The sequence below is a fragment of the Dermacentor albipictus genome, unplaced genomic scaffold, assembly GCF_038994185.2.
Source record: "Dermacentor albipictus isolate Rhodes 1998 colony unplaced genomic scaffold, USDA_Dalb.pri_finalv2 scaffold_46, whole genome shotgun sequence".
Taxonomy (NCBI): domain Eukaryota; kingdom Metazoa; phylum Arthropoda; class Arachnida; order Ixodida; family Ixodidae; genus Dermacentor; species Dermacentor albipictus.
In genome coordinates, this window is record NW_027225600.1 from 625,745 (window position 1) to 651,889 (window position 26,145).

Consider the following 26,145-nt stretch of genomic DNA (forward strand, 5'->3'; position numbering starts at 1 on the left):
ATAAATGTAATTTATATGGCGCTTGATGTGTTACCCCATGCAGCCATATTGTGCCTAAGAGGGTGAGGTTACCTCAATCCGCGTCTGTGCGGCTTTTTTCCCTCATCCACCTCCATTTACCACTCCTCTGTACATGTGTGTGTGTAAATGGAAATTAATAAATCAAATCAAATCAAACTCACTTGAGAAATTTACTGGTGCTTGTTGCTTGAGGATAAATTGACGAATCTGTTTGGCAAACTGACACAGGCTGCTCGGCCCAATTTTTTTAGTGAAGTATGCCTGCTGGACCGCATAGCTGCAGCCAGAAAGCAGTCGAAGCGTCAATGACTAGTAGTATGGGACATATTGAAGATATCGAAATTCCCCCTGTGGAGGGTCAGAAATCAAGTGAAAGTATATGCAAGGCTTGTGATGCTTTCTTTATGAATGTTTGCGATTGGATTGGAGCAAACTTAAATTAGCCTGCAAGGTTCTCTTTTATGTACCGACGAAGTTTGTATAATTAAATAACGCTGGATCGAGACATGGTGAGACAAAAGGTGCTTGAATTTTCCTTTTGTAGGCAATCTAAAGCTGCGTAGTAGTAGCTCGAGAATACTTTAGCCATTCCAGTTGGCGCTGTAAAAAATGCTTTATGGTTTTAATTCGAAGTTGAAGTGAACTGATGGGTTTCGCGAACATAGCGTGCCTCGCCATACGGACAGTCGATTGCTACCGTTACGTGATCAGGGGTGTGCCATATTGTCGATAAAGGCTACTGAGGGCCACTATGATACATTTCATCACTTTCAATTGAGTGGCTCTCGATCTAAACAACGAAACTTTTCTCTCAGGTGATTGCTACTATGGTGTTTGTGAATGAACTATGTAAATACTCTACATGACGCGCCGTCGTGTTAGCAGCCATGAGCAATTCGTTTTTTGGAGGCCTGTTTCAGAGGGGGATGAAAGTAGCAGCAAACATTTTCATAAGAAATGCGCGCCTAACTATTTTTTTACGCATTAATGAATGGCCGTATTTGAATAGAACAACACACCAGAGTAATAGGAATCATGATGACAGCTTCGCTGGGTAGTGTCTTTCTAACATCGGATAACATGGTGACGCCAATTAGCAAATTTTTATTCCACGTAAAATGCAATACCTCTCATAGCTAAATACTAAAGGAATGTTAAGTGTTTAGCGAAGCATCATACACAACTTCGCGCGTTGAATTTGCAGATATTCTTTTTTTAGACAAAATTTACCGATAGACACGGCGCATATATGCATTGCAAAAACTAGTAGACCCCTTTAACGCTACTTAGCTTGCGATATCCAAGCCGCAAAGTTTCTCGACTCACACGCTTTTGAAGAAGAAACTGTGGTTAAGGTATGGCAGCTGAAAGAAGCCGACTTATTCTTCAATACGTACGGCTCGAGCCACCTATACCCCAAGCATACACGAAGGGAACGAGCGCGCGCGGCAGCCGAGCGAGTCGCGTCCTGGCCGTGACGTCACTCGCGAGAGGGCGCCATTCCTCTTTCTCGGGGCTAATAGCATTGGGCTTCAGCTACACGTAACAATATTTTCCCCATTGCGTACAAAGTATACTGTAAAGATATGGGTTTAAGAGGAGAGGGTGTTGCTGTGCTCATTAGAAAAAAACATTGAATTTACCTTATTACGTGACATTACTGACATTGAGGACTTAAGTTTATTATAAAGCTCGCCTACTGGGGCCATCAGTTTATTTTGCACGCATCATATAGACCCCCTGATGTAGCTCCGGATTACTTGAGAAAATTAGCTTAGATGGCACAATACTTAAAATCCAAAATCTTAATCATTCGTGATCTTAAATCTTTCATTACCATGCCTATTCAAATTGACCATCGGTGATCAATGCTTCAGATCACCGATTTCGACATGTCAGAGCCGTTTCATATCCACTTGACTCTTTCCCTACCATGGGGAAAATAGGTGTTTTTTGCAGGTTACAGCAGATTTTTTTTTTTTTTCAGGACGAACTACTGCACTCAATATATTATGTAATTATTAAGCAAAAGGCAGAATGAATGCACTTTTCATACATAAAATTTTTATTAACAAGATACATGCAATAAAAAAGATATAAATTGCCAAAATCAAGATTGTGGGATAAAATTGAGCAAAGTTTGTAAAAGACATGCTTGTATCTACTAAAAGAGAAATGTAAAAAAAAATTATGAGCTATACAAAGTGTACTGCCATTTATTGGAATTATTTCTGAAAAAATCAAAATTTTTCATTGAACAGGTATTCCACTACAAAAATTTAAGTGCAAGCACTACAGTTCGGCGTGCCAGGCTGCGGCCGTCCGGGCTGGCTTGTGCCATGATCGGTCTCAAACTCCGGCGCAAAGGTAGCATGCTCAGACTCTCTGCTGCTCGACCCATGGATACAGTCAGTCACAAATACAGCGGAATCACGAGATCTGCGATTTTTCGAAGCACGTGCACCACTCTCAGAGGTGGCCATTTTTGCTTTCTGCTTTGACGATTGCCCAACTTCAGGTGTGACGTCCAACTTCAGAATGCGTTCAACAATTAACGCCTTGTGTAGAAAAAGTGAACTACTTAGGAAACAAAAATATAGTTCTCTTCCTTCACCTCCTATGGTGCAAAGTGTTCGTGAGCGGCGCAGAAACTCTCAAAAGCGGTATTTCAAATCACTGATAGCGGATGGCCGTTTTTGCTTTCTACTTTGACGAGCACAAAAACTTCAAAGCGCATTAAAAAATCACCACCTGGGGAGAAGGCAAACTGCTTAAGAAACAAAACAATAGTTCTTCTCCTTCCTAGAGTGCAGTGTATCCGTAAGCGGAGCGGAAAATCTCAAAACCAGCGTTTCAAACCATAGTTAATGTGCTAACGATGCCCAATAGGCACGATACAGAAAGAGTTAAGGACATTTAGTAGTTAGTACAAGCACTGAACTTTCAGAATCAGTTGAAATTTTTGCGCTTGGGCGACGTTGTGATTTTTGACGGATATTTTTGCAAACTAATGTGTGCATGTTGTAGCGAAAAGAGGCGTGGCTGTCACCTTCTGCGGCGCTTGAGAAAAAAGCGTCCCGCTCACGATTACGCTGCACTAGCATCAAGATCTTGTAATCAAATGACTCCCAGCAAGTCTAGAATTAAATTATATTGCCGGCTTTGCTGTGCGACAGTGCTGAGTGGTGGTAATTAACCAGAAATGATGCCAGCTGTTCACTAGTGCACTTTCGTTCGTAGTCTGAGTCGTTTCATTCCGCCAGTGTACTACCGTACTGTGGTGTACTTCTGAAGGTCCGCCACATGTCCAACATGTGGACCTGGCATTTTCAACCAGCTTTCAAGAGTTTCGGTTTGGCTTCTCTCGTAAAATTCAGGCAGCGGGTGCTGCCGGTGTCACTGTGCAGTTATCGAAAGTCGCTCCCATGGTGTCGTACTGCGCGGCTGCGTCGTGAGAAGAGCTCTATGAGAAGAGTGTCATGCTTGAAACTATGCTGCACCCGCGCTTCAATTCAGTGATGAGGACATGAGTTATGATTCCAAAGATGACAGCAAAACGGATTTGACGGTGACAACGTTTTGAGTCAGCACGGGGCACCTGCAGCTGTTCACCGGCGAGTTTCCTTTACAGCCTTGAGCGGTCTCTTTCTTTGTACGCGCTTACCTGCCGATCTTTTTGCACGACCTGAGAGCTCTGCTGATTATGTTCTAGGTGCATACTTTGCTTTGTAATGATATGCTGCCATCGGCAGCAAAAAAACTTCTGTCCATGCCAAGAAGGCTACCCGTAGCACACCTCGGCTCAGCACTACGGATCAGCGCAATACAGATTACAACGCCGTGGGATTTATTTCTACTCTTCTTCTCTGCAGATGTGATAAAGACATTCTGCAAAAATGCAAACAGATATGCTTGGATCTGCAGGTGGGAAATGATCCCACATCTTCGCGTACCTGCTGCAAGTTGTTTCTTCATTCACTTTCGTTGTCATTCATTTATCATTTCTTTTATTCAATTAGTAAGTACAAGTAATTTCCCCTAAGTTGTCATTGGCGTCTGTTGGCTTCTCATGATATGATTATTAAAAATCGGGCTCCTCGGTATACCACCTTTCTTCTCCTTCAATGGCAGCATAGTAATTTTTGCAAACAGCATGTACCAGAACAGTTTGCTTGTATTATGATATGAAAAATGTAGATGAGGCTATAGTGATGAAACCATGCGCAAGAGACTAGCCCCAGCATGTGCAGCTAGCATTTCAGTCTTTAACAACCAGTGCCGCCATCAGTTGGGCAAGTGTGCAGTGCAGAGAAGTGCACTTGCAAATTAGGAAAGTTGTCTACTGACGTGAGCAGCAAATAACTGACCACAGACCTGGGTAATCATCGTCTCCGGCCAGCTTCAACAGTCGTTCACACAATGGAGCTGGAAGCCTGAGCTCTGGCCCAACAGCCATCAGCTGAGACAGCTGCTGGAGGCACTGCCGACCAGCGAGGTCAACCAACCGGTCAGCAGTGTATGGCTCCCAGACAGTCGGGAAGCCCGCAAACCGAGGCTCCATGCTCGCACTCAGCCAACGACGCTGTCAAGGAGCAGTTCAGCCTCAGTGGCACAGGACATCCACCATGAACACCATGCGGACGACCTGCAAAATTAAGCTTTGCTCAGTGTGGCATTCACACACACTTTCTTTTTTAATCAAGAAAAAAAAAAAAGCATGAGAGTTCTCATGCTACACTTAAGCAACTTCATCGCATTAGCATTGACGCCTCCTTAACATAGATGACAGCACCACAATGACTGCATTAAATTCCTCCTTTCTATGACTTCCTCTTCCCCCTTCTCTCATCTTCCATACTTTCTTCCAACATGCTTACCTTCCATCTATTTGTTTCTGTCGTCTGTCTACTCACTTCTACTCTGTACTTTCGCTTATGACTGACCTTGAACAAACATGCTGTGTTCGTGTATTCTATTGTGCCATGCCATGCATGCACCACCAGTAACGAAACAGCATAATGACTACAGTCAATACAATCAAAGGCATGATCAAATGCCCAAGGTTGAAAAATGCTGAGGAGGACACATTGCATGCTGGTATCAGAATCAGCCTAACCACACCTTCACACTGCCCCCGAGATTGTCAAAATATGCGGACCCCTTGAATTTCAAAGAGCCATCAAGTGAACAGTACAATGCCAACGCATTGAAAAAAGATTTGACATTTTCAACCTAAATCTCAACATGATTAATATGCAAGTGGCTGTTTCAAGTGGCACACCTGTCACGTGATGTGCGTCACTGCACATTGGCTATTACAACTGGGCATCATTAAAGAGCGCCTAGTCAGTAAAATTACATACAGAATGGTTCTGCAGCTTCATCACACCGAAAATCAATAAATAAGGTTGAGCAATCAGACCCCTACCGTTGAAGACACGTTTAAAGGGGTCATGAACACCTTTTTTTCAAAACTGAGCAACATGCTGAAATGAGCTACACCTCTCAAGGAATCTATTTAAGAAAAACTTTTTGAAAGGTCCGCAATATAAACACAGAATGTTTACTTTTCCCATTTCCCCACAAGTAATCGGTTCCTCTCAGCTAGTGCAGTGCCACTAGTAATTATGTGCCTACTGCACCTTTCTTAAAATTTATGAGACTGGTTTCTGCGAAAGGTGCCCAAGAGCAACAAAGGTGTCAAAGCAGGATGGACTGGATGTATTAAAAACAGTCATTTCGTTCCCTAGAAAATTCAGAAGGGTGTGTAAGCACATGCCCAATTTTCTGTCTGTCCCATCAGACAAAAAAAAAAAAAAATCAGGGGACTTGAATGCTGCAGGAGAGAGCAAGTGATTGATTATGCAATACTGCATAGGTTACATGTGCATGCTGCATGCAACATGATTGTCACTGTCTGAAAATCGAGAATGTTGTCATACCACATTCAAAAAGTGTGTCAGTGCCCCTTTAAAGCGGTACTATCCGTTTTCGAAATTTCTTCGGGTAAAGTGCTCGTAGTGACACTCGACACCAACAGTACTTGCTGGCACTGGTTGACATGAGTATGGTGGCCTACAGAAAGCTAGATATCTACATACTGTGAGACCAGTTCAGTGCCAGATACAGTACTGCCATACAATGTTATGTCTGGTGCAGCCACACACACTTCGGCCTTGGAACTTTTGCAATGCACCATATGTATTAAAGCAGTTTTATAGATTTATTAGAAGGTGGTCTGCTTACATTCTTAACATGATAGATGCCTTTATAACTACGAAAAAAATGCCAAAACACACTAGTTGGACATGCAGCATTACGCATCAAGCTAATCTCTCATCCACATGTTTTTGATGAGAATCATTATCAAGCCACCCTAGGCAACCTTTCAGAAACCATAACATTGACCCACACTCTTCTCCAAAACATGTTCGCGTTCTCGGCCACACACGTCACCTATGCTACAGTATAGCACCTCTTTAATGCAAATGCAATAGTGGTGCATTAGAATGTATCACCAGGACTCTTATGCTGAATTGGTGTTGAAATACCCACCACATATCAGGAGTGAAACTCCCCCCCAAACATCCAGCACTCTATCACACGGTAACTCCTTTGCCCGCTGCTCTTGTACAGCCCAATTTAACTTGCCCAAGACAGTCCACATCGTATTTCTCCCTGTTGAGAGCCAACAGCCATTTATCCAACACATGCATGTAAGAAATATATTAGGTATGACATATTAGGCTATTACCACTTAAGCTAAATTGTTAAACATTTCGGGTAGATACATAATTTTCATGCCCTGGCCAAAGTGCCCTGTGTTAAGAGGAAGCTTTAGCTCAAGAGTAAACCACTAATATGTCAGTAAGACTTTTGCAAAAGCCTTGTAAACATTGTAACAAGTTCACAGAACATATAAATTATTACATCAAATATGTCCACTTTGGATGTTCTAACAGATGCAGTTTACAGAACTTCAATATCTGTGCCTGGTGAAGAGTTACGGATTTGTAAACATTGCTCCAGTTTTCTCAAACTTATCTGTTTTTCGGAAACCTTTGTAAAATTATTCAAGTCATAAATCAAAATTCTGCTTTAAAGGGACAGTCAAGGCAAATAATAAGTTGATGTGGACTGTTTAAATATCATTCCAGAAACCTCACAACACTTGTTTCGTGCCAAGAAAGGACTTTGTTTACGAGAAAATTGCATCTGAAGGGTCCAAATACCGTTTTCGAAATTCAAATCTCCGGCCACCAACCGAGGAGTGGTGATGTTGCATACACTATCACCCCTCTTTGCTGCCATTGGCGAGTAAAACGGTGGCCGGCAGATGGTGGCACCGAGCCAAGACAGAGCAGTGGATTCGCCGCTGCAGCTGCTTTTTGGTCAAGTGGCGTAGACCATTCAGGCATCCCACGACATAACATGGAAATTGAATTCTCTGCAATGCTCAGTTTTGCGAGTTTCATGAGCCAGCAAAACTAGCACAGCACTACACGATAACGAAACTGCTGAAGTGCGAAAGTGTGGGTGGCACAGATTAGAACGAAAACTAAACCTTTCGACCGCCTGCGTCGTCGTCAAGGGTTATTTCAATTAGTTTTTTCTAAAAACGAAATAGAACTGGATAAGTAGCATTTATCTCGTCTTGTAGTACAATGATGTTTTTTGCAACGAGTGGTTGAGTACTAGAGACAGAATTTCACTGAGGAGTGCTTTCATCATCAAGCAAGTGCTTGAATATCCTGCGGAAGTCTCTAATCATGTCCTGCATTTACCTCAGTTTCTCGATTATTAAGGCAATGTTTGCGATAATATTGATGCCTTAGAAATTCTCAAGCACTAATCTATCACTTTAGCTTGACTTAATATTTGCCTTTAGTGTCCCTTTAAACAGTCACTAGAATTTGACTTTCTCTCTCAAATGCAACAAGTTTTATTAAAATCAGTCAAAGGGCTATCTAAGAAAATTATTTCTGCATTTTACTTGTATTTTAATACCAGCATTGGAGTTTGGCCTGAGCTAAAACTTCCTCTTAACATTCAAAAATATTTAAAACCACTCCCTCAGAGTCATGTGTGGATAACATGAACAGGCAAGCCAATTACTGATGGGTCAGGCATGATGCCGCATAATCTTCTTGTAATGAAGCAGCAGCAACACACTGCTGACCACTCAAATTTCAAGCTTGTATATAAAGAACGTATGGAAAACATGTCAAACTGCCACTATCGTAGCGTGAGCCCCATCACTAGTACAAAATGGCAGCTTGAACACTGGAAACCAAGCTTGCAGCTCCTTTCTTGAAAAGTGTGAAATGCATTATCATATTAAGGGGTATCTTCCTTAATACAAACCTACCAAAAAAAACTTTTTCAGTGCACCTCGTATGACCACAGTTACCAACAAATAAACATTGCCCCTGTCTACACCCTTGCAGCTCTCTCATTCTGATTCTGAGGAGCTAATGCAGAACAATGCCTTTCATACTCCACCTACCAGCTCTACTATCAGCGTGGCTTCCAAGACCAAACGACACAACTGCCACCACACCAATCTATATTAAAGGCCGTGGTATCAGCGCAGTGTTATTCTATGTCACTGCCTTATCATTGACAAGATTTCTCATGCTTTTGCTTCTTCCAGAAGCACTGCTTAGTCTTGACAGCTAAGAAAATTCGGTCAATGGCCATCACGTTTTATAAAGTAAAGTGGCAGGGAGAGCATGAAAATGAAGGAAAGAGCAAGCCATATTTTGAATCAAACTGTAGGTGCCCTGCCACGTGTACAGGAATATTTGGCTCAGACACCTATGATACCATTAAATAGAAACTAGGAAGGTTTATTTACCATGTCCAAAAATGTGTTGGAAAGCCCTTATATCCATACAAGTTTAAAACTTCTTCCGTGTGGGTCACCTGTAGCAAGCGAACAGACTCATCTCCTCCATTTCCTCCCACTATCTACAATAATCCATGACTGAGCAGCACAATAACACTTCACACAAGAGCAGCACAGCACTTGAGTGACTTGTGATGCATGCCAACCAAATGAACCAGCATAACACACAAGCTTCATTGCCTATTATGGCCAGCTTGCCTAAGCGGCAAAGAGATCTTTGCTCTTAGTGGTGGGATTATTTTACAACTATAATTTCAAATTATAATAAATTGATGAGGCCCAATTAACAAAAAATTTTGCTCCAGCTACGAAAGTAGCAGAGGGCTCTGGATCAGTTTGACACAAGACTCTGCAACATGCCCTTAAATTGAACTACGCAGGAAGTTTTGCAATTCCTTTTCCATCGAAATCCGACCACTGCAGATGGGCATCGAACTCTTGAACTTGCAGTTACTTGCAGTGGATTGCACCCACTGCACTACAGTGGAATAGTTTAGGTGTAATTACTATTGCAGCTACCTCTTGCCTCTCAGAAAGTACAACACATGTAGAAGCTACTCAGCTGAAATGAAATATTTTACATTTCATCCTCAAGCCCTCACAAATGTTTTCTTAACAAGTATTCAGCCTGAAACTTACCTCCTGTTGTACAGACAAAAGTGATTTAATAACTGATGGAAGGTTTGCACATCTACACCTGGGCCATGAGGGATGCCATGGCAGAAAGCTTTCGATTAATACCGACACCTGGAGGTTCTTTAAAGTACACTTAAACCTTCGCACAAAGATATTTTCACATTCCTTCCCTACTGAAATGTGAGTGTGACAGTAAGGAATCAAGGCTGCAACTTAGGCTAACAACTGCTTGGATCAAGCAATAGAAAACACTTCCATCTCCACACTACAAATCAGCAAAGGGCAAGTTTGCAGGTAGGCGGTGCACATAAGCAGACAATGTATGTAGAATACATGCAAGGCATGTTTGGTGCAACAACTATGGAGATTTGTTGTTCTGCTGTCAGAGCGACAAGGTTAGCCAACAATTATAGCATACAGTAAAACCTCATTAATATATGGTTGTCGAGTAATGTGGATCAGGTATGCACTAAGCAATGTACTAATTAACCAACAATGGCAGATGGGCGGCTATAGACTTACTAGCCAAAGGAATGTGTTAATTCTCACTCAAACACACAGGTAGACAACTTTTATTTGGGTACAGGCAGCAAAAAATCTGGAATTTTCACTTGCCGCCATTGTGGCCTGGCTGTGATGATGGCATCCTGAAACTCAGCAAGGCCGCGAGCCACTTTCTCCATCCACTTCTCTGCGAATGCCCTCATGATGGTCAACACACTAGCCACGTCAGATAGGGAAGGGCCATCATCCTCGTTGTCATCCATGACGACGTGGAAGCGTTAGAAGCTATGGGAGCTGGGAACACATCAGGGCTACCATGTTTTGACTTCACTATCGGTGACGACTGCAGTCTGTGCTGCGATTTCATTATCTATGGTCTGTGCACACAACATTTCCCTGATGCCACGCTTGTACATGCTGAAAAATGGAGAAAATACTATGCACTAGCTGTTTGGCATGTGTTAAGTGACTACGGTTAAGTGGTCAGCCAATACATTAGGTTCAATGGCGACAGGGCGGGTTAGTCATCAGGACTATATTTCAACCAGAATTACATATTAAGCAGCTACATACTAACAAGGTTTTACTGTAGCAAACAAAGTGCACTTGATACAGTAGCCACTCTTGTCTGCTGGTAAGCAACGGTTTTCCAACCGCACACAAAATATATGCAATCAAGGTTACTGCAAAAGGAAACTAATCTACATTTTGAGCAACCAAAATTTGTCACATGATCATAACAGTAATAGCTAGTCAGTGCTACAGCTGCAAGTTTCAACTGAACTCATGCCATGCAACAAACAAGCAAGTGCTTCCTTGCTGGAAAAGCATTCTTCACTATTCCCTTGAACCTAGTGACTTTTAGTGTTCACTCCGAACAGCAAGAATTAAGTAAAATGCCTTATATAGTACTGCAACGTCAATCTAGTAGGCATTATCATCTCATCTGTACAGCCCTATCAGCAGTTTGTTTTTATTTTTTTGCAATTGGCATCACTCAAGAACTCTGGCTCAACAACCTCAGCCTGTGTGGGCTGTCACTGGAACAACTGAGATATGCGGGTTAAAAAATCTCATGTTTCTATAAAAAAATTTTTTTTTTCAGATTTTGACTGAAAAAATTACGCTTGAACATTAAAGTTTCATGTGTAAAAATACCAAGCCATTTCTTCAATAAGAAGAGTGCGAAAAATTATTCCAGTCGAGGCATGGTAGAGGCTTCATTTTTCCATTCTTGCTCTACTGATGACAGCCACAAGTTCTGTCCAGATTGTGAGCTTTCGTGATACGACAAAAAGTGAGCACTAGCTTTGGCTAAGCCTACACCAGCTCATTCTAGCACCCAGACAAAGGCTACGCTTCCTACATATGACAGGCTGACAAGTGAAAGTCGTTGTTTAGCTGTATTCAGGGCAAACCCCAAAATGTGGCCAAGTCTCTCAGCAGCAAGATCTTGTTGATTTGCCCGAAAACAAGATTTGCTTCACGCACTGTTGTAGAGACAGCCACTTCTATAGCCATACTGTGGTTCAACAAAGGCCACAAAGGCATCAAGAAGGTTCTGCTGTAGTTGGGCATCCTTCGAAATCGGGAGTTGATCCCTCTGAGCAACCAGAGAGATCACAGGAGAATCAATAGAAACAGAAGAAGCTCAATCTTGTACTTGCAGTATAGCAAAGAAAGTCCTGCTGGAAGAAAAATCTTGCAAGGGTTCTGAGGGTACTATGAGTGCAGCAGGAAAATTTTTAAGTTTCTTGTGTGCACCGTAGCCAAATTTTATGCAAATTTATCATCTACAACAGTAGCAAGTGCGTTTAGCAACTTTCAACCTGATTTCACCTTTTTCGAAATCTTGTGCTGCTTTTACTACTTGTATGTAAAAAATTATTGTACTTAATGCAACTCAATCTGAACGAAATTTCCCATGCACATGCACAAGGATGTGTAAAATGCAAGTACACAGGCTATACGACAATTTTCAGCAATTTGGTTATGAGAATTTTCGAAAAATATCCTCAATATTCTTGAATAATAACTACAGTCAGAGATTAAAGAAATTGTTTAAATAATAAAGCACAAGAAAAATTTTTAACTTTTGTTTTTAAATTTATTATTGCAATTACGAGTTTCTAAGAAGCAATATATGCTATTTTATAACACTCTCCTAGGCCTGGTCTGAAGCCCAAACCTACTTTTCTAGCTTTTAAAGGGCACAGAAAAATAAACCATATTTGAAACTCTGGTTCAACAATCTCGGCTGTGTGGCCTGTCACTTTATGCTGCGCATAAGTTATATTCAATTAACTTTATCAATGACAAATGGATTTCTGAGGCTTTAAAGCCTTAAAAAGCCTTCAAACATTTTCACAGATGTCTTTTCTAAGGTTTAAGCTCCTCTGTGCGTCACACCCGTTCACATTCTTATCACAATAATTTGTGCATGAAACACTTACACTAGAGAAGTCTGGATTTGAGATCCTTCACAACTTGGGTAAAATTACTGTGTCCTTACAATGCTTGCATTCGCAGGCATAAATGGCATAAAGAATTGCAACTGTAGTTATTAAACTGTCCCTGTTTAAGAACACCTTCCTTGTGGTGCAGCTTTCAGAGCAGTATGACTTCATCAGCTCTTATACGTGGAAGCAACCTTGCCTGAATGCTTTGTCCTCGCACAAGGTGCTATCTAGGCACTCTTAGAACAATGTTTTATGATTTATTGTGTTTGGCATGGCCAACAGAGTTCCCAATTTTCCCGATTTGAGGTCGGACTTCACTTTCACTAGTATTGCCTGCTCTTGTCAGAAAGTATTCTAATTCATACTTTTAAGGTCACCTACATATGCTGCATTTCCAGTGAGGTGGAAACTGTCTCTAGAGTTACACAAAAAAAAAAATCACATCAAAACATCTCTGCAGGTTGCATAATTTCATAAAATTGTGCTTGTTCATGAATGTCCCCAGCAGCTTGGCACTGAAGTCGGAACTAAGCTAGGAATCCAAAAACAGATGGGGAGGCCACACAGGTATCTTAGGGGAAACATTTTGGTAGTCAATAAACTCCTCTTATTCGAAATACTTATTTATTATTTTTTGTTAATTTTTTTTATTTACAGATCCTGTCAGCCCTAACACAGTGATATTACAAAAGTGGAATAGAAATGTATAATAGTTAGCATTCTGAAAAACGATGCCATCATATATTTTGCATTCAAATCTAACAAATGTAGAGACAAATTAATAGCACCAAATAACACATAAGCAAATTGTTAGCAAAGAAACACACCAAGTCACCATACAGGCAAAAAAAAAAAAAAACTATTGGCAGTAACAAATCAGTATGTCAGCAACGTGCTTTATGAATGAATCAGCTGATGAGGATGAGACATATTTTTTAGACAGAGAATTCCATTCACTAATAGCTCTTGGAAAGAAGCTATACTTAAAACAGTCAGTACAAATGGCAGGAGTACAAATAAACATTGAACGGCAGTGCCTAGAGGTCTCACTATGAAAAAATTCAAATTAGTCAGCATATTTTATTTGAACATTATGGATAATAAGATATAGATATTTCAACCTTTCAGATTTAGTCCTAGCCTGTAATGTAAGTATGCCTGCAAGTATACACAGTTGGGAAGGGGAGTCCGATTGGCGATATTTATGAATATAAATCTGACTGCTAAACGCTAGATTATTTCGATTTTTGATGTTTGTAGCAGAAGAAGGATCTTAACCTTTGCATATTCAATTATTGGCCTAATTAGTGTTTTATACGCTAAACACAAAGGGCAAATTACGCTTGAGACACCAGTGTGACTGGTTGGCCTTAGAACACAAACAATCTATGTGATCATTCCAGCGAAGATTTTTTGGGAAAATCAAGCCGAGGTACTCATGCTGCTCAACTCTTTTTCATAATTATGGATGTAGTAACAGTAGTTTAAAGGATTTTTCTTTCGAGAGACTGTCATAACTACGGTTTTTTGTGGATTTAGCTTCATTTGCCAATCATCATACTATTTCTTTATCTTCTGCAAGTTTTCATGGAATTTTTTCTGGTCAGCTACTGTTTCTACTTTATTGTACATAATGTAGTCATCTGCAAAGCACCTGATTGAAATGTCTATATCATTCGGGAGCTTGTCAATAAATAAAAGAAATAAAAGGGGGCCCAGAACACCACCTTGGGGTACTCCTGACTTAGCAGATGAAACTCGATATTTCATGACTCTAATCTCAACATACTGCTTGAGAGAATAAAACTAAGATGAGAGCCAATTTGTAATGGTAGCATTATTAAAGATTAACTCAACTTTCAGTGAGACACTTCATTGAATGCCTTTGAGAAATCTATGAAGATAATATCTCTCTGTCCGTGAAAGCTAATGGTTTCCGAAAGATGGTATACTAATTCAATGAGCTGAGATGTAATAGACAGGCCTTGTAGAAAGCAGTGTTGACACTCAGATAATGAATTGTGCTCATTTGTATAACTTATAAGATGTTTAATTAGAACATGCTCAAGCAGCTTTGAGCAAGTATTCGTAATCGAGACAGGGCAATAATTTGATAAATTGTCTGGACTGCCACTTTTCAGTATGGAAACCACTTTAGCTTACTTCCAAACCTTGGGGAAAGAACCACTATGAAGCGAAGACCAAAAAATTTATGCGAGATATTTTGAATTCCATTCGGCGTACCAGTGCAGAAACTTATTTGGGATGCCATCGGGTCCAGGGCTTTTCTTTAGGTTCAAATTTAGCAAGAGGTTGAGCACACCTTGTTCAGACATTTCGACGTCTATAATAGGTAGCCTGTCAGATGGAGACTCAATGCTCAGCATAATATCCTTATCTTCTGTGAACACAGGAGCAAAGTATCTGTTAAAACTCTCAGTGGCTGGATACTTCATTGAATGTGCCGCTGAGTGAGCATTCGACGATGAGCTTATATATCTCCAAAATTTGTCAGTTGCTTCTCTCAGAACTCTCGGGATTGTGATGCCGAATAACTTTTGTTTGGATGCCTTCACAAGTTGCTTGTGTTCCTTGCTGAGACATCCAGTAGTGGATCGAAGCCGAGTGTTAGGATTATTCTTACAGTTCTTGTGTTTCCATTTTAGCTGTCTTTTTGTGTGCATTATTTTTCTAGTTATCTAGGGATTTCTATTACTAGTTTTCTTAATATGTTTAGGTACATACTGTTGTATACAAGACATGACCAAATTAAAATAGTACTACCAGAGATAATCTGGGTTCTAGTTATGCTGATAAAATTCAGAGAATCTCTCATAGGAGTCTTGTAACAATCTTCTAGTATCCCAACATCATCAGTGCCAGCATAGTTTAAAACAACATTTATGAGGGGAAGGCACATGGTGCTAGGAGAAAGGCACAAAGAGAGCGCTACTAGATTATGGTCTGAGATACCATCATTCGTTTTACAATCAATTAGAAAAGACATTTGATTAGACACAAAAACAAGGTCGAGGATAGACAAAGTATGTGCACTGATTCTTGTATAGTCGCTCACCACCTGGATTAAACCAAAGCAAAAAGCAAGTTCTAGTAGTTGTTCACAACTTGGAATTTCTGTTGCTCCAGGAGAGTAATCATTCAAGTTTATTCCAGGTAGGTTGAAGTCCCCCAAAAGTATATTATCACCATGTTGCATATTGCAATCCATAAAGCGTCAGAGACTTAAAAGTACTTGGACTGGTAAATTTGGTGGCCTATATATAAACTAAATATGCAGCCTTAGATCAGAGAGATGATGATGATGACATAGAGGTAATGAATGAAACCGTAACAAGTCTGGCTTCAGAAGCAGCAATTGAAGTGGGAGGCAAGGCACCAAGGCAAACAGTAGACAAGCTCTCCCAAGTAGCAAAGGACCTAATAAAGAAACGACAAAGAATGAAAGTGTCCAACTCAAGAGATAAGATAGAATTCGCGGAACTGTCAAAAGTGATCAACAAAGCGAAAATAAGTGATATTCGAAATTACAACGTGAGAAAGACTGAAGAAGCCGTAAAAAATGGACAGTCTGAAACCAGTGAGAAGGAAACTTGGCATAGGACAAACCAAGATGTATGCACTGAAAGATAAGCAGGGTAATATCCTCAGCAATCAAGAAGATATAGTAAAAGCAGCGGAAGAATTCTATACTGACTGGTACAGTACCCAGAGGAGCCACAGGTTGCAGAGACTCCTTCTATAACTATAGCAATGAGGTTAGAAGGGCCTTGCAAGACATGAAACAAGGAAAAGCGGCAGGAGAAGATGGAATAACAGTCGATTTAATTAAAGATGGAGGAGACATACTGCTAGGAAAATTGGCAGCTCTCTATACAAAGTGTCTATCGACTGCAAGGGTCCCAGAAAACTGGAAGAATGCAAACATTATACTAATCTACAAAATGGGTGACGTTAAAGAACTGAAAAATTATAGACCCATTAGCTTACTCCCAGTGTTATACAAAATATTTACCAAAATAATCTCCAACAGAATAAGGTAAACACTGGAAGTTAGTCAACCAAGGGAACAAGCTGGCTTCAGGAAGGGATACTCTACAATGGACCACATCCATGTCATTAATCAGGTTATCGAGAAATCTGCAGAGTACAACAAACCTCTCTATATGGCTTTCATAGATTACGAAAAAGCATTTGATTCAGCAGAGATACCAGCATTCATAGAGGCATTATGTAATCAAGGAGTACAGAATGCTTACGTGAATACCTTGGAAAATATCTACAGAGGTTCCACAGCTACCTTAATTCTACACAAGAAAAGCTGGAGGATACTTATAAAGAAAGGGGTCAGACAGGGAAACACAATCTCTCCAATGTTATTCACTGCGTGCTTGGAGGAAGTGTTCAAGCTATTAAACTGGGGAGGTTTAGGAGTAAGGATCGACGGCGAATACCTCAGCAACCCTGGATTTGCAGATGATGTTGTCCTGTTCAGCAATACTGCGGACAAGTTACAACAAATGATTGAGGTCATTAACAGGGGAGTGCAAGAGTGGGGTTGAAGATTAATATGCAGAAGACAAAGATAATGATAAATAATTGGGCAATGGAACAAAAGTTCAAGACTTCAAGTCAGCCTCTAGAGTCTGTGAAGCATACGTTTACCTTGGTCAACTATGTAGTCACAGGGAACCCTGCCCATGAGAAGGAAATTCACAGAACAAGAATGGGTTGGATCACATACGGCAGACATTGTGAGTGGACTGGGAGCTTACCGTCGTCATTGAAAAGGAAGGTATACAATCAGTGCATTTTACCAGTGCTGACATATGGGGCAGAGACTTGGAGACTGCGCGGTCCTTAACTTGTTCTCAAGCTTCTTTGTCGAAGAGCAATAGAACGAAGATTGCTAAGCATAATGTTAAGATACAGAAAGAGAGCAGTTTGGATCAGAGAGCAAACAGGTATAGACAATATTCTAATAGACATTAGGAGAAAAAAAATGGCACTGGGCAGGTCATGTAGGTCAAAAGGAAGCGCAGTAGAGGATGGCAGAAGACTAGATGATGTGACAAAATTAGGAAATTTGCGGGTGCTAGTTGGAATCGGTTGGCGCAGGACAGGGGTAATTGGAGATCGCAGGGGGAGGCCTTCGTCCTGCAGTTGACATAAAATAGGCTGATGATGATGATGATACACCACCAATGTCGACGGCGTGGCTATTTAAAATTATTTTAACCCGTACAGCCTCAATGTCAACTGGAACATGGAGTATAGTAAAATAGATATTACCCCGAATCAATAACACAACCCAGCCACCTCTACTATACTGGTCTTTCCTAACCATTAGATAAGAATTAGGTGTTACTTCACTATCTAATATGTCTTCATGAAGCCATGTCTCAGTAATCATTATAATGTCCGGTTCATGTTCTAGAATCATTGCTTTGATATATTCAACCTTATTTAGCGTGCTTCTTACATTCACATTCAATATCTTAAAGCTTTCGCTTTCCCAAATTTATGCAGAGTCATTATATGAGAGCACATGACACTCGTATCACTCTTTCATGAGTTCATTCCATGCATAAAGAACATTGTTGACTTTGATTTTGTCATGTACAAGCTTAACCTTGGCTCCCTTTGGCCTTTCCTCCTGTGAAGCCCACAGACATTTTCGTATTTCGACGATTCTTTTGGAATAGTCCTCACTGACGCTTATATTCGTTCCCTTAAGCATAGAACAATGACGTACAATTTTTTCATTTATCTCTAAAGTCAGCCACCCTTAATATGATGGCACGGTCTCTACTTTCAGTCTTTTTATCTAGGTGACATATTCTTCCAATTGTAGTTATTTTAAGTTTCAAAATGCCAATAAACACATCATTCACCTTTGTTGATCAAAATATCTTCAGTTTCTCTCCCGTCTTCTTTTATTCCTCTTATTATCAAGCTATCAAGTGCAGCGGTGGCGTAGAGGTAGAACACCCGCCTCGCGTGCAAGAGGTCCGTGGTTCAAATCCCGGTGCCAGCAATTTTCCACCGGATTTAAAAAAAAAAAAAGAAATCCACGTGTTGATAAAACTGCATTAACAGGCCTGGAGTGTGGCCTGATCCCAGTGACCAGAACCGGTAACGCACTCCCTCAACAGAGCAGGATTGGCCACCCTGGTGCAGTACTTGGCCACAACCTCCTATATGAACACAACAATCAAACCCCGGCCCTCAGTCCCCAGCAGCTGCGAAGCAACTGACCACGGCGGCGGTCAGACCTGCGATGCAGCAGAGGGTGCTAAGAATCTCTGGCTCCGGACAGGCCGCCATAGGAATATGAACCTGGCAACGTTCAATGCTAGAACGTTATCTAGTGAGGCGAGTCTAGCAGGGCTATTGGAGGAATTAGAGGGCAGTAAATGGGATATAATAGGGCTCAGTGAGGTTAGGAGGACAAAAGAAGCATATACAGTGCTAAAAGGCGGGCACATACTGTGCTACCGGGGCTTAGCTGAGAGACGAGAACTAGGAGTCGGATTCCTGATTAATAAGGAAATAGCTGGTAACATACAGGAATTCTATAGCAATAACGAGAGGGTAGCAGGTCTTGTTGTGAAACTTAATAAGGGGTACAAATTGAAGGTGGTACAAGTCTATGCCCCTACTTCCAGTCATGAAGACCAGGAAGTCGAAAGCTTCTATGAAGACGTGGAATCGGCGATGGGTAGAGTGAAAACTAAATACACTATACTAATGGCGACTTCAATACCAAGGTAGGCAAGAAGCAGGCTGCAGACAAGGCAGTGGGGGAATATGGCATAGGCACTAGGAATAGCAGGGGAGAGTTATTAGTAGAGCTTGTGGAACAGCATAATATGCAGATAACGAATACCTTCTTCCGCAAGCAAGATAGCCGAAAGTGGACGTGGAGGAGCTCGAACAGCGAGACTAGAAATGAAATAGACCTCATACTCTACGCTAACCCTGGCATCATACAAAATGTAGACGTGCTCGACCAGGTGCGCTGCAGTGACCATAGGATGGTAAGAACTCGAATTAGCATAGACTTGCAGAGGGAACGGAAGAAACTGGTACATAAGAGGCCGATCAATGAGTTAGCGGTAACATGGAAAATAGAGGAATTCCGGATCAAGCTACAGAACAGGTATTCGGCTTTAACTTGAAAGAAGACCTTAGTGTTGAAGCAATGAACGACAATCTTATGGGCATCATTAAGGTGTGTGCAATACAAGACTGTGGTAACTCCGTTAGACAGGATGCTGGTAAGCTATCGCAGTAGACGAAAGATCTGATTAAGAAATGCCAATGTATGAAAGCCTCTAACCCTACAGCTAGAATAGAACTGGCAGAACTTTCCAAGTTAATCAACAAGCGTAAGACAGCTGACATAAGTATAATATGGATAGAATTGAACATGCTCTCAGGAACGGAGGAAGCCTAAGAGCAGTGAAGGAGAAACTAGGAATAGGCAAGAATCAGATGTATGCGTTAAGAGACAAAGCCGGCAATATCATTACTAATACATATGAGATCGTTCAAATGGCTGAGGAGTTGAGGAGTTCTATAGAGATTTATACAGTACCAGTGGCACCCACGACGATAATGAAAGAGAGAATAGTCTAGAGGAATTTGAAATCCCACGAGTAACGCCGGAAGAAGTAAAAAAAGCCTTAGGAGCTATACAAAGGGGGAAGGCAGCTGGGGAGGATCAGGTAACAGCAGATTTGTTGAAGGATGGTGGGCAGATTGTTCTAGAGAAACTGGCCACCCTGTATACGCAATGCCTCATGACCTCGAGTGTACCGGAATCTTGGAAGAACGCTAACATAATCCTAATCCATAAGAAAGGGGACGCCAAAGGCTTGAAAAATTATAGACCGATCAGCTTACTGTCCGTTGCCTACAAAGTATTTACTAAGGGAATCGCAAATAGAATCAGGAATACCTTAGACTTCTGTCAAGCAAAGGACCAGGCAGGATTCCGTAAAGCTACTCAACCATAGACCATATTCACACAATCAATCAGGTGATAGAGAAATGTGCAGAATATAACCAACCCTTATATATAGCTTTCATTGATTACGAGAAAGCGTTTGATTCTGTCGAAACCTCAGCAGTCATGGAGGCATTACAGAATCGGGGTGTAGACGAGCCGTATGTAAAAATACTGAAAGATATCTATAGCGCCTCCACAGCCACCATAGTCCTCCATAAAGAAAGCAACAAAATCCCAATAAAGAAAGGCAGGGAGATACGATCTCTCCAATGCTATTCACAGCGTGTACAGGAGGTATTCAGAGACCTGGATCAGGAAGAATCGGGGATAAAAGTTAATGGAGAATACCTTAGTAACTTGCGATTCGCTGACGATATGGCCTTGCTTAGTAACTCAGGGGACCAATTGCAATGCATGCTCACTGACCTGGAGAGGCAAAGCAGAAGAGTGGGTTTAAAAGTTATTCTGTAGAAAACTAAAGTAATGTTCAACAGTCTTGGAAGAGAACAGCAATTTACAATAGGTAGCGAGGCACTGGAAGTGGTAAGGGAATACATCTACTTAGGGCAGTTAGTGACCATAGATCTGGATCATGAGACGGAAATAATCAGAAGAATAAGAATGGGCTGAGGTGCGTTTGGCAGGCATTCTCAGATCATGAACAGCAGGTTGCCATTATCCCTCAAGAGAAAAGTGTATGATAGCTGTGTCTTACCAGTATTTACCTACGGGGCAGAAACCTGGAGGCTTACGAAAAGGGTTCTACTCAAATTGAGGACGACGCAATGAGCCATGGAAAGAAGAATTATAGGTGTAACGTTAAGGGATAAGAAAAGAGCAGATTGGGTGAGGGAACAAAGGCGAGTTAATGACATCTTAGTTGAAATCAAGAAAAAGAAATGGGCATGGGCAGGACATGTAATGAGGAGGGAAGATAACCGATGGTCATTAAGGGTTACGGACTGGATTCCAAGGGAAGGGAAGCATAGCAGGGGGTGGCAGAAAGTTAGGTGGGCGGATGAGATTAAGAAGTTTGCAGGAACGGCATGGCCACAATTAGTACATGACCGGGGTTTTTGGAGATGTATGGGAGAGGCCTTTGCCCTGCAGTGGGTGTAACCAGGCTGATGATGATGATGATGGATATGGAGAAGCCTCTGTACAAAATGTTAGCTTATAGTATGAGTAACTCTTGTCATGAAAAGCTTGCAAAAATAGGCAGTTTTGATACCAACAGATGGCACCATGTCACTCGCTGGAAATGACACAAATCCCAGAATGTTAAGAACCAGCTTGGCTCCTCTGCGCGACTCTCAGATTAGGCAGCACCCAGAAAGTGATGAATATCTCAGAAGGCATGGTCTGGGATTATTGTCTATCCACTAACCAGCAGGTACACACATTATCTGCTTAGGTGCTATTTAAATGCTCTTCATACAAAAAAATTATAAAACTGAAAAAAATGTTTGAATGAATAAAATTTAAAAAATATGTTGCAGTTAGCCTTTACAACATTCTCCCCTTTACAAACAACCTTCACAGTGCTTTCCATGTTCAATTACAACTACTAGAGGCACCAGTGTGCAGTTACAGTCTACTTCTCTAGCATATGTGAACAGCTATCTCCATTCTGTGTTAGCACATAACCACCCTTACTTTCTGCAAGCATTAAGTTGTATTCGCTTCCTTTGCTTTATCATTGTAATGTTCAAGAGCATTAATGTTGCAGTGACCTGTCACTTCTTGCTGACTTATACCCCAGTCAGATGAGCAAATTTAGTGACACTTTGAGCGAGTGCACTTCACATTTAGTGTCACTCGCAGGCTGTCAAGACGGAAAGGTCTAGTGACACTTGCTACGGAGTGCACTTGCCAGCTACTGCGTTCACCAAGCTCACTTGGCTGCAATGAAGTGCCTTTGCTTGGATGCGATGATGTCTTGCCTTGGCTTATGACGATTGCACCCAGCTTGCATCACGTGGGTTACACTTCGTCACGGCGTAGGAGCGTCCATGCTCTCTGCTAGAGGGAAGCCGGTTTTGCTTCGTACGAACGCTTGACGATGTCAGTAAGCCTCTAAATTAACTGCCCTTTCGTTTAAACCATTCCCACCCATCCCGGCATTTCACCTGGACGCAGAATTCTCTCCTTGCGTTTCTGCTCCAAGTATGTTCAGCAAGCACACCGGTGCCATCACCATGTGTCTCATTAGTTTTGTCTCCCATTCACCCTTGGCAGGCAATGACACTTAGGATACAGCGTGCCGTGCACCCTTTTTTCTTTCATTAGGCTTTTGGCTTCTAAACCGCTTTTAAAACTCAAAATGATGTCAATAATATCAAGTTCTACCAATGGCTCTACAATTCTAAATCGCCATTGTCATCAATCCCTAATAACACTTCGTTTTGCCCTTTAGCCACGCCGCCATAATGCCATTGAAGTGACACTTGGTGAGGCAATGTGCACTCGGTCGAAGTGTCACTAAATCTGTCCGTCTGGCTTGGGTATTACCTGTGGCCCAATCAAGTGATCCCCCAAATTCTTCTCACTCTAAAATGATGATAAATCAATGTTTTAAGGATATAAACCTGCTTTTTCTACAACTTGGCCTCCTTTTTATATTCAGGGTGTTTCACAAAATGCAAAGAAAAAATGTCTTAGGAATAGGAAAGATGAGATTATTTCCCCTAGGTTGCTTTTATGACAGACACGTACATTTGAAAATGACCCAATCTATCAATTAGACAAATCAGACCAATTAACTTTTTAACCATAAATTTCGAAGCACTTGTCAAATTTGTACATAATTTTGTTTTAAAACACACACACCTCCCCTACACACTTATCTTTTCAAGAAAATATTTCATTTGTCATTGTGGGTAAGGATATTATCGTCTGCAACTCTCAGAATTACATGGTCATCAGCCTACGTTCACGATCAAGACAATCGCGATCAAGTATCGCGAGTGTCTGGATCTAGATCGTAAAAAAAAAAAAAAAAAAAATTATGAGGCATTACGTGCCAAAACCACTTTCTGATTATGAGGCACGCCGTAGTGGAGGCCTCCGGAAATTTTGACCTTGACAACCTGGAGTTCTTTAACATGCACCTAAATCTAAGCACACGGGTGCTTTCGCCTCCATCGAAATGCGGCCGCCGTGGCCGGGATTCGATCCCGCGACTTCGTGCTCAGCAGCCCAACACCATAGCCACTGAGCAACCACGACGAGTGTGATCCAGATCGTACAAGATTGCGATCGAAAGTGACCGTGTAGCACCATTTGATCTGGATTGGGCTCAATGCTAAACGTACGCGATCGCTATTGAGAGTGACCGGGTGACACCGGCATAAGACGCCTGCCAGAGGTGACAATGTGCACTTGATTTGCAGCTGGTTCAAACCGGGACCGACAGTGTGTAAGTTGGTCTCAGTTGGAAGCCAATGCTCTGCAGTGACGTTCAAAAAATTCTAGGCGGGAATCAGCTTTTCTGCTGTAAAGGTCAACCGAATAAACCCAATAGCACCTTTAGCATGTTGGTAAGTACTACAACAGAGCTCGACGGCTAGATGCAAACGGCCAGTTAATATTTGGCACACTGCAGTCTAATCAAACGCAGTGCACCAGTTTTCCAATTCGCGCAACAACCAGCCGATATAATTAATCTCACATATATCATTTTGGGTTGCAGCGAGAGCCGTACGTTAGCAACCAAGCGCACTAGTTAAGTGCATGACCGGAACACTAAGGATGATTCGAACGCGGCCTCTGCAACAAACGCCGGGACTCTGGAACCTCGCAGCAGAAAGCACGCGAACTTAGAAAAAGGCCGTATTAGACTGATCCCTAATGCGCTCCCTGTTCCGTTCGCCCAACCCTACTACCCATTAACAGACGCTCTGACAAACAGGTTATAAGGGCGCGCGGTGATCACGCATCAGCTTCTCTGATCCTCAGCGCCAAAATATACGAAGTTTTGACAGCGAGAAAGCGACTGCAAAGCGCAATACCCCAGCTGGTGCGAATGCGGAGGATGCCTGCAGATCTCGACTTTCGATGAGAGGCAGGGGGTGTCCAGACGACTGCGCTGATGCCTCTCGGACCTCGTCAGCGACGCTCAGCACCTGCCAGACGCCATGCGAATAATACTGCGAGGTCCTGGCTGGTATTCGGCGCTGCAGCCCAGCACGAGCCACGAAACTGTCTCTTCTTTGTCGATGTTCGCTAGCGTCGCGAGATCCTCCACTGCTTTCAGTCGCAGCTGGCTAGCTCCACCACAGGGCTCCACCACCACCACTAACCACAACACCAGTGTGGCCAGCCGCGCTATGATCTGCCGCGTTAAAGAAAGCGCCAAGCTGGCATTTGCAGATTTCAGTGCTTATGAACCTTTGCAAGCCAAATTTTATGTCGCCTCAAGTGTCCAGCAGCTATGAAGTCGAAAGTTATATCAGGTTTTACGTTCTGAAAAAGAACTTTCGTGTCAAGTAGCAGACGACCGTCACGGAGTTGGACTTGCGTCTCGATCACGACCTACTGAACTCCAGACCTAGCTGCACAGATCTCCCTCCTCCAGCACGGCTGGTCTAGTTCGCCCCTTTTGCCGCTAGGGAAAGAACATACGAGCAAAATGGCGCTGGTTATAACCTGTTCGCTGTCGTCTGCTTCTGCGATCTGTTCAGCGCTTGTCTTGCCATTTCGACAGGCACAAAGCGCTTGTATTGGCGGTAAATGAATAAATTCACAAATATACAAAAGAAGACATATTTGCGAATGCTTTGCGTTTGAACAGTGAAACTAGAAGAGGATGAGTGGTGCAAGAAATGTAAACAACGGGCATAGGTGGCTGCTGCAATGCTAGATCGACGGCGCAAATTTCCCTTTCCTAGCCTCCTTAAGAGACTGGAAAAATTGTTTAAGAAGATTCATAGGATAATCTAGCTTTTTTTTAGTTGATTACAGACAGCCTAATGTCGTAGATGACATTAGGATTTACTGCTGTGTGCCGTAGTGAAAGGAAGATGATCTGGTAAAAGTATAGTAAAAGTATTCACGAGTAAGTCCTCCGCCCGATAAGTGCAATAGGCTGATCGATTCTGTTTCAAGGGAAGGTGAGCATATCTTGTTTTTAATATCGTCGGATGTCTAGCTCAGTAGAAAGCTTGCAAAAAATTAAGCGATCCCAGTGCTTTAAAACGTGCAGCTCTGCAGGCCTTAAAAATCGTGTCACGGAACTATTTTCAAACTGTAAAGCTAACTTTTCTGCGTGGTACGGCGGCAGCATAACGGTGGTGCCTAAGATACGTACGCAGTGAAGCTGTGTGCGTAATTCACTTTTTGAACTCGCGACGCATTCACGGACAACTTTTAAGAGTTCAAATGAGTGGTAATCGTTCTGTCACGGAGGAAGGAAACTAAGGAGAGGCCCTACCCCCTCCGCGCGCTAGGAGAAAAGTATGGCAGAAATGACGTAGTAGGTTCTCATTTTTTTGCTGCTTTTTTATTTTTTTGTTGTATGGCCACGCCTTTTGGGCCACAATGGCGGCGTTGTTTTGATTTTGAGCGCTCACACGTGTTGCTCTGGT

At 42.0% G+C, this 26,145-nt stretch overlaps 1 protein-coding gene across 2 annotated transcripts in view; it reads right to left on the bottom strand.

Moving 5' to 3' along the window:
- The window catches only part of LOC135913909 (protein zer-1 homolog), a 201,627-nt gene extending 176,763 nt beyond the window's left edge, over positions 1 to 24,864 (bottom strand). For both annotated transcript variants that reach the window (XM_065446597.1, XM_065446596.1), the window contains exons 1-2: positions 24,571 to 24,864; positions 4,396 to 4,666 (exon numbers count right to left, since the gene is read on the bottom strand). In XM_065446597.1, coding sequence (XP_065302669.1) covers positions 4,396 to 4,582 — 187 coding nt within the window. In that variant the 5' untranslated portion in view covers positions 4,583 to 4,666; positions 24,571 to 24,864. The remainder of the gene's footprint in view (positions 1 to 4,395; positions 4,667 to 24,570) is intronic.
- Between the last annotated feature and the right edge of the window lie 1,281 nt (positions 24,865 to 26,145).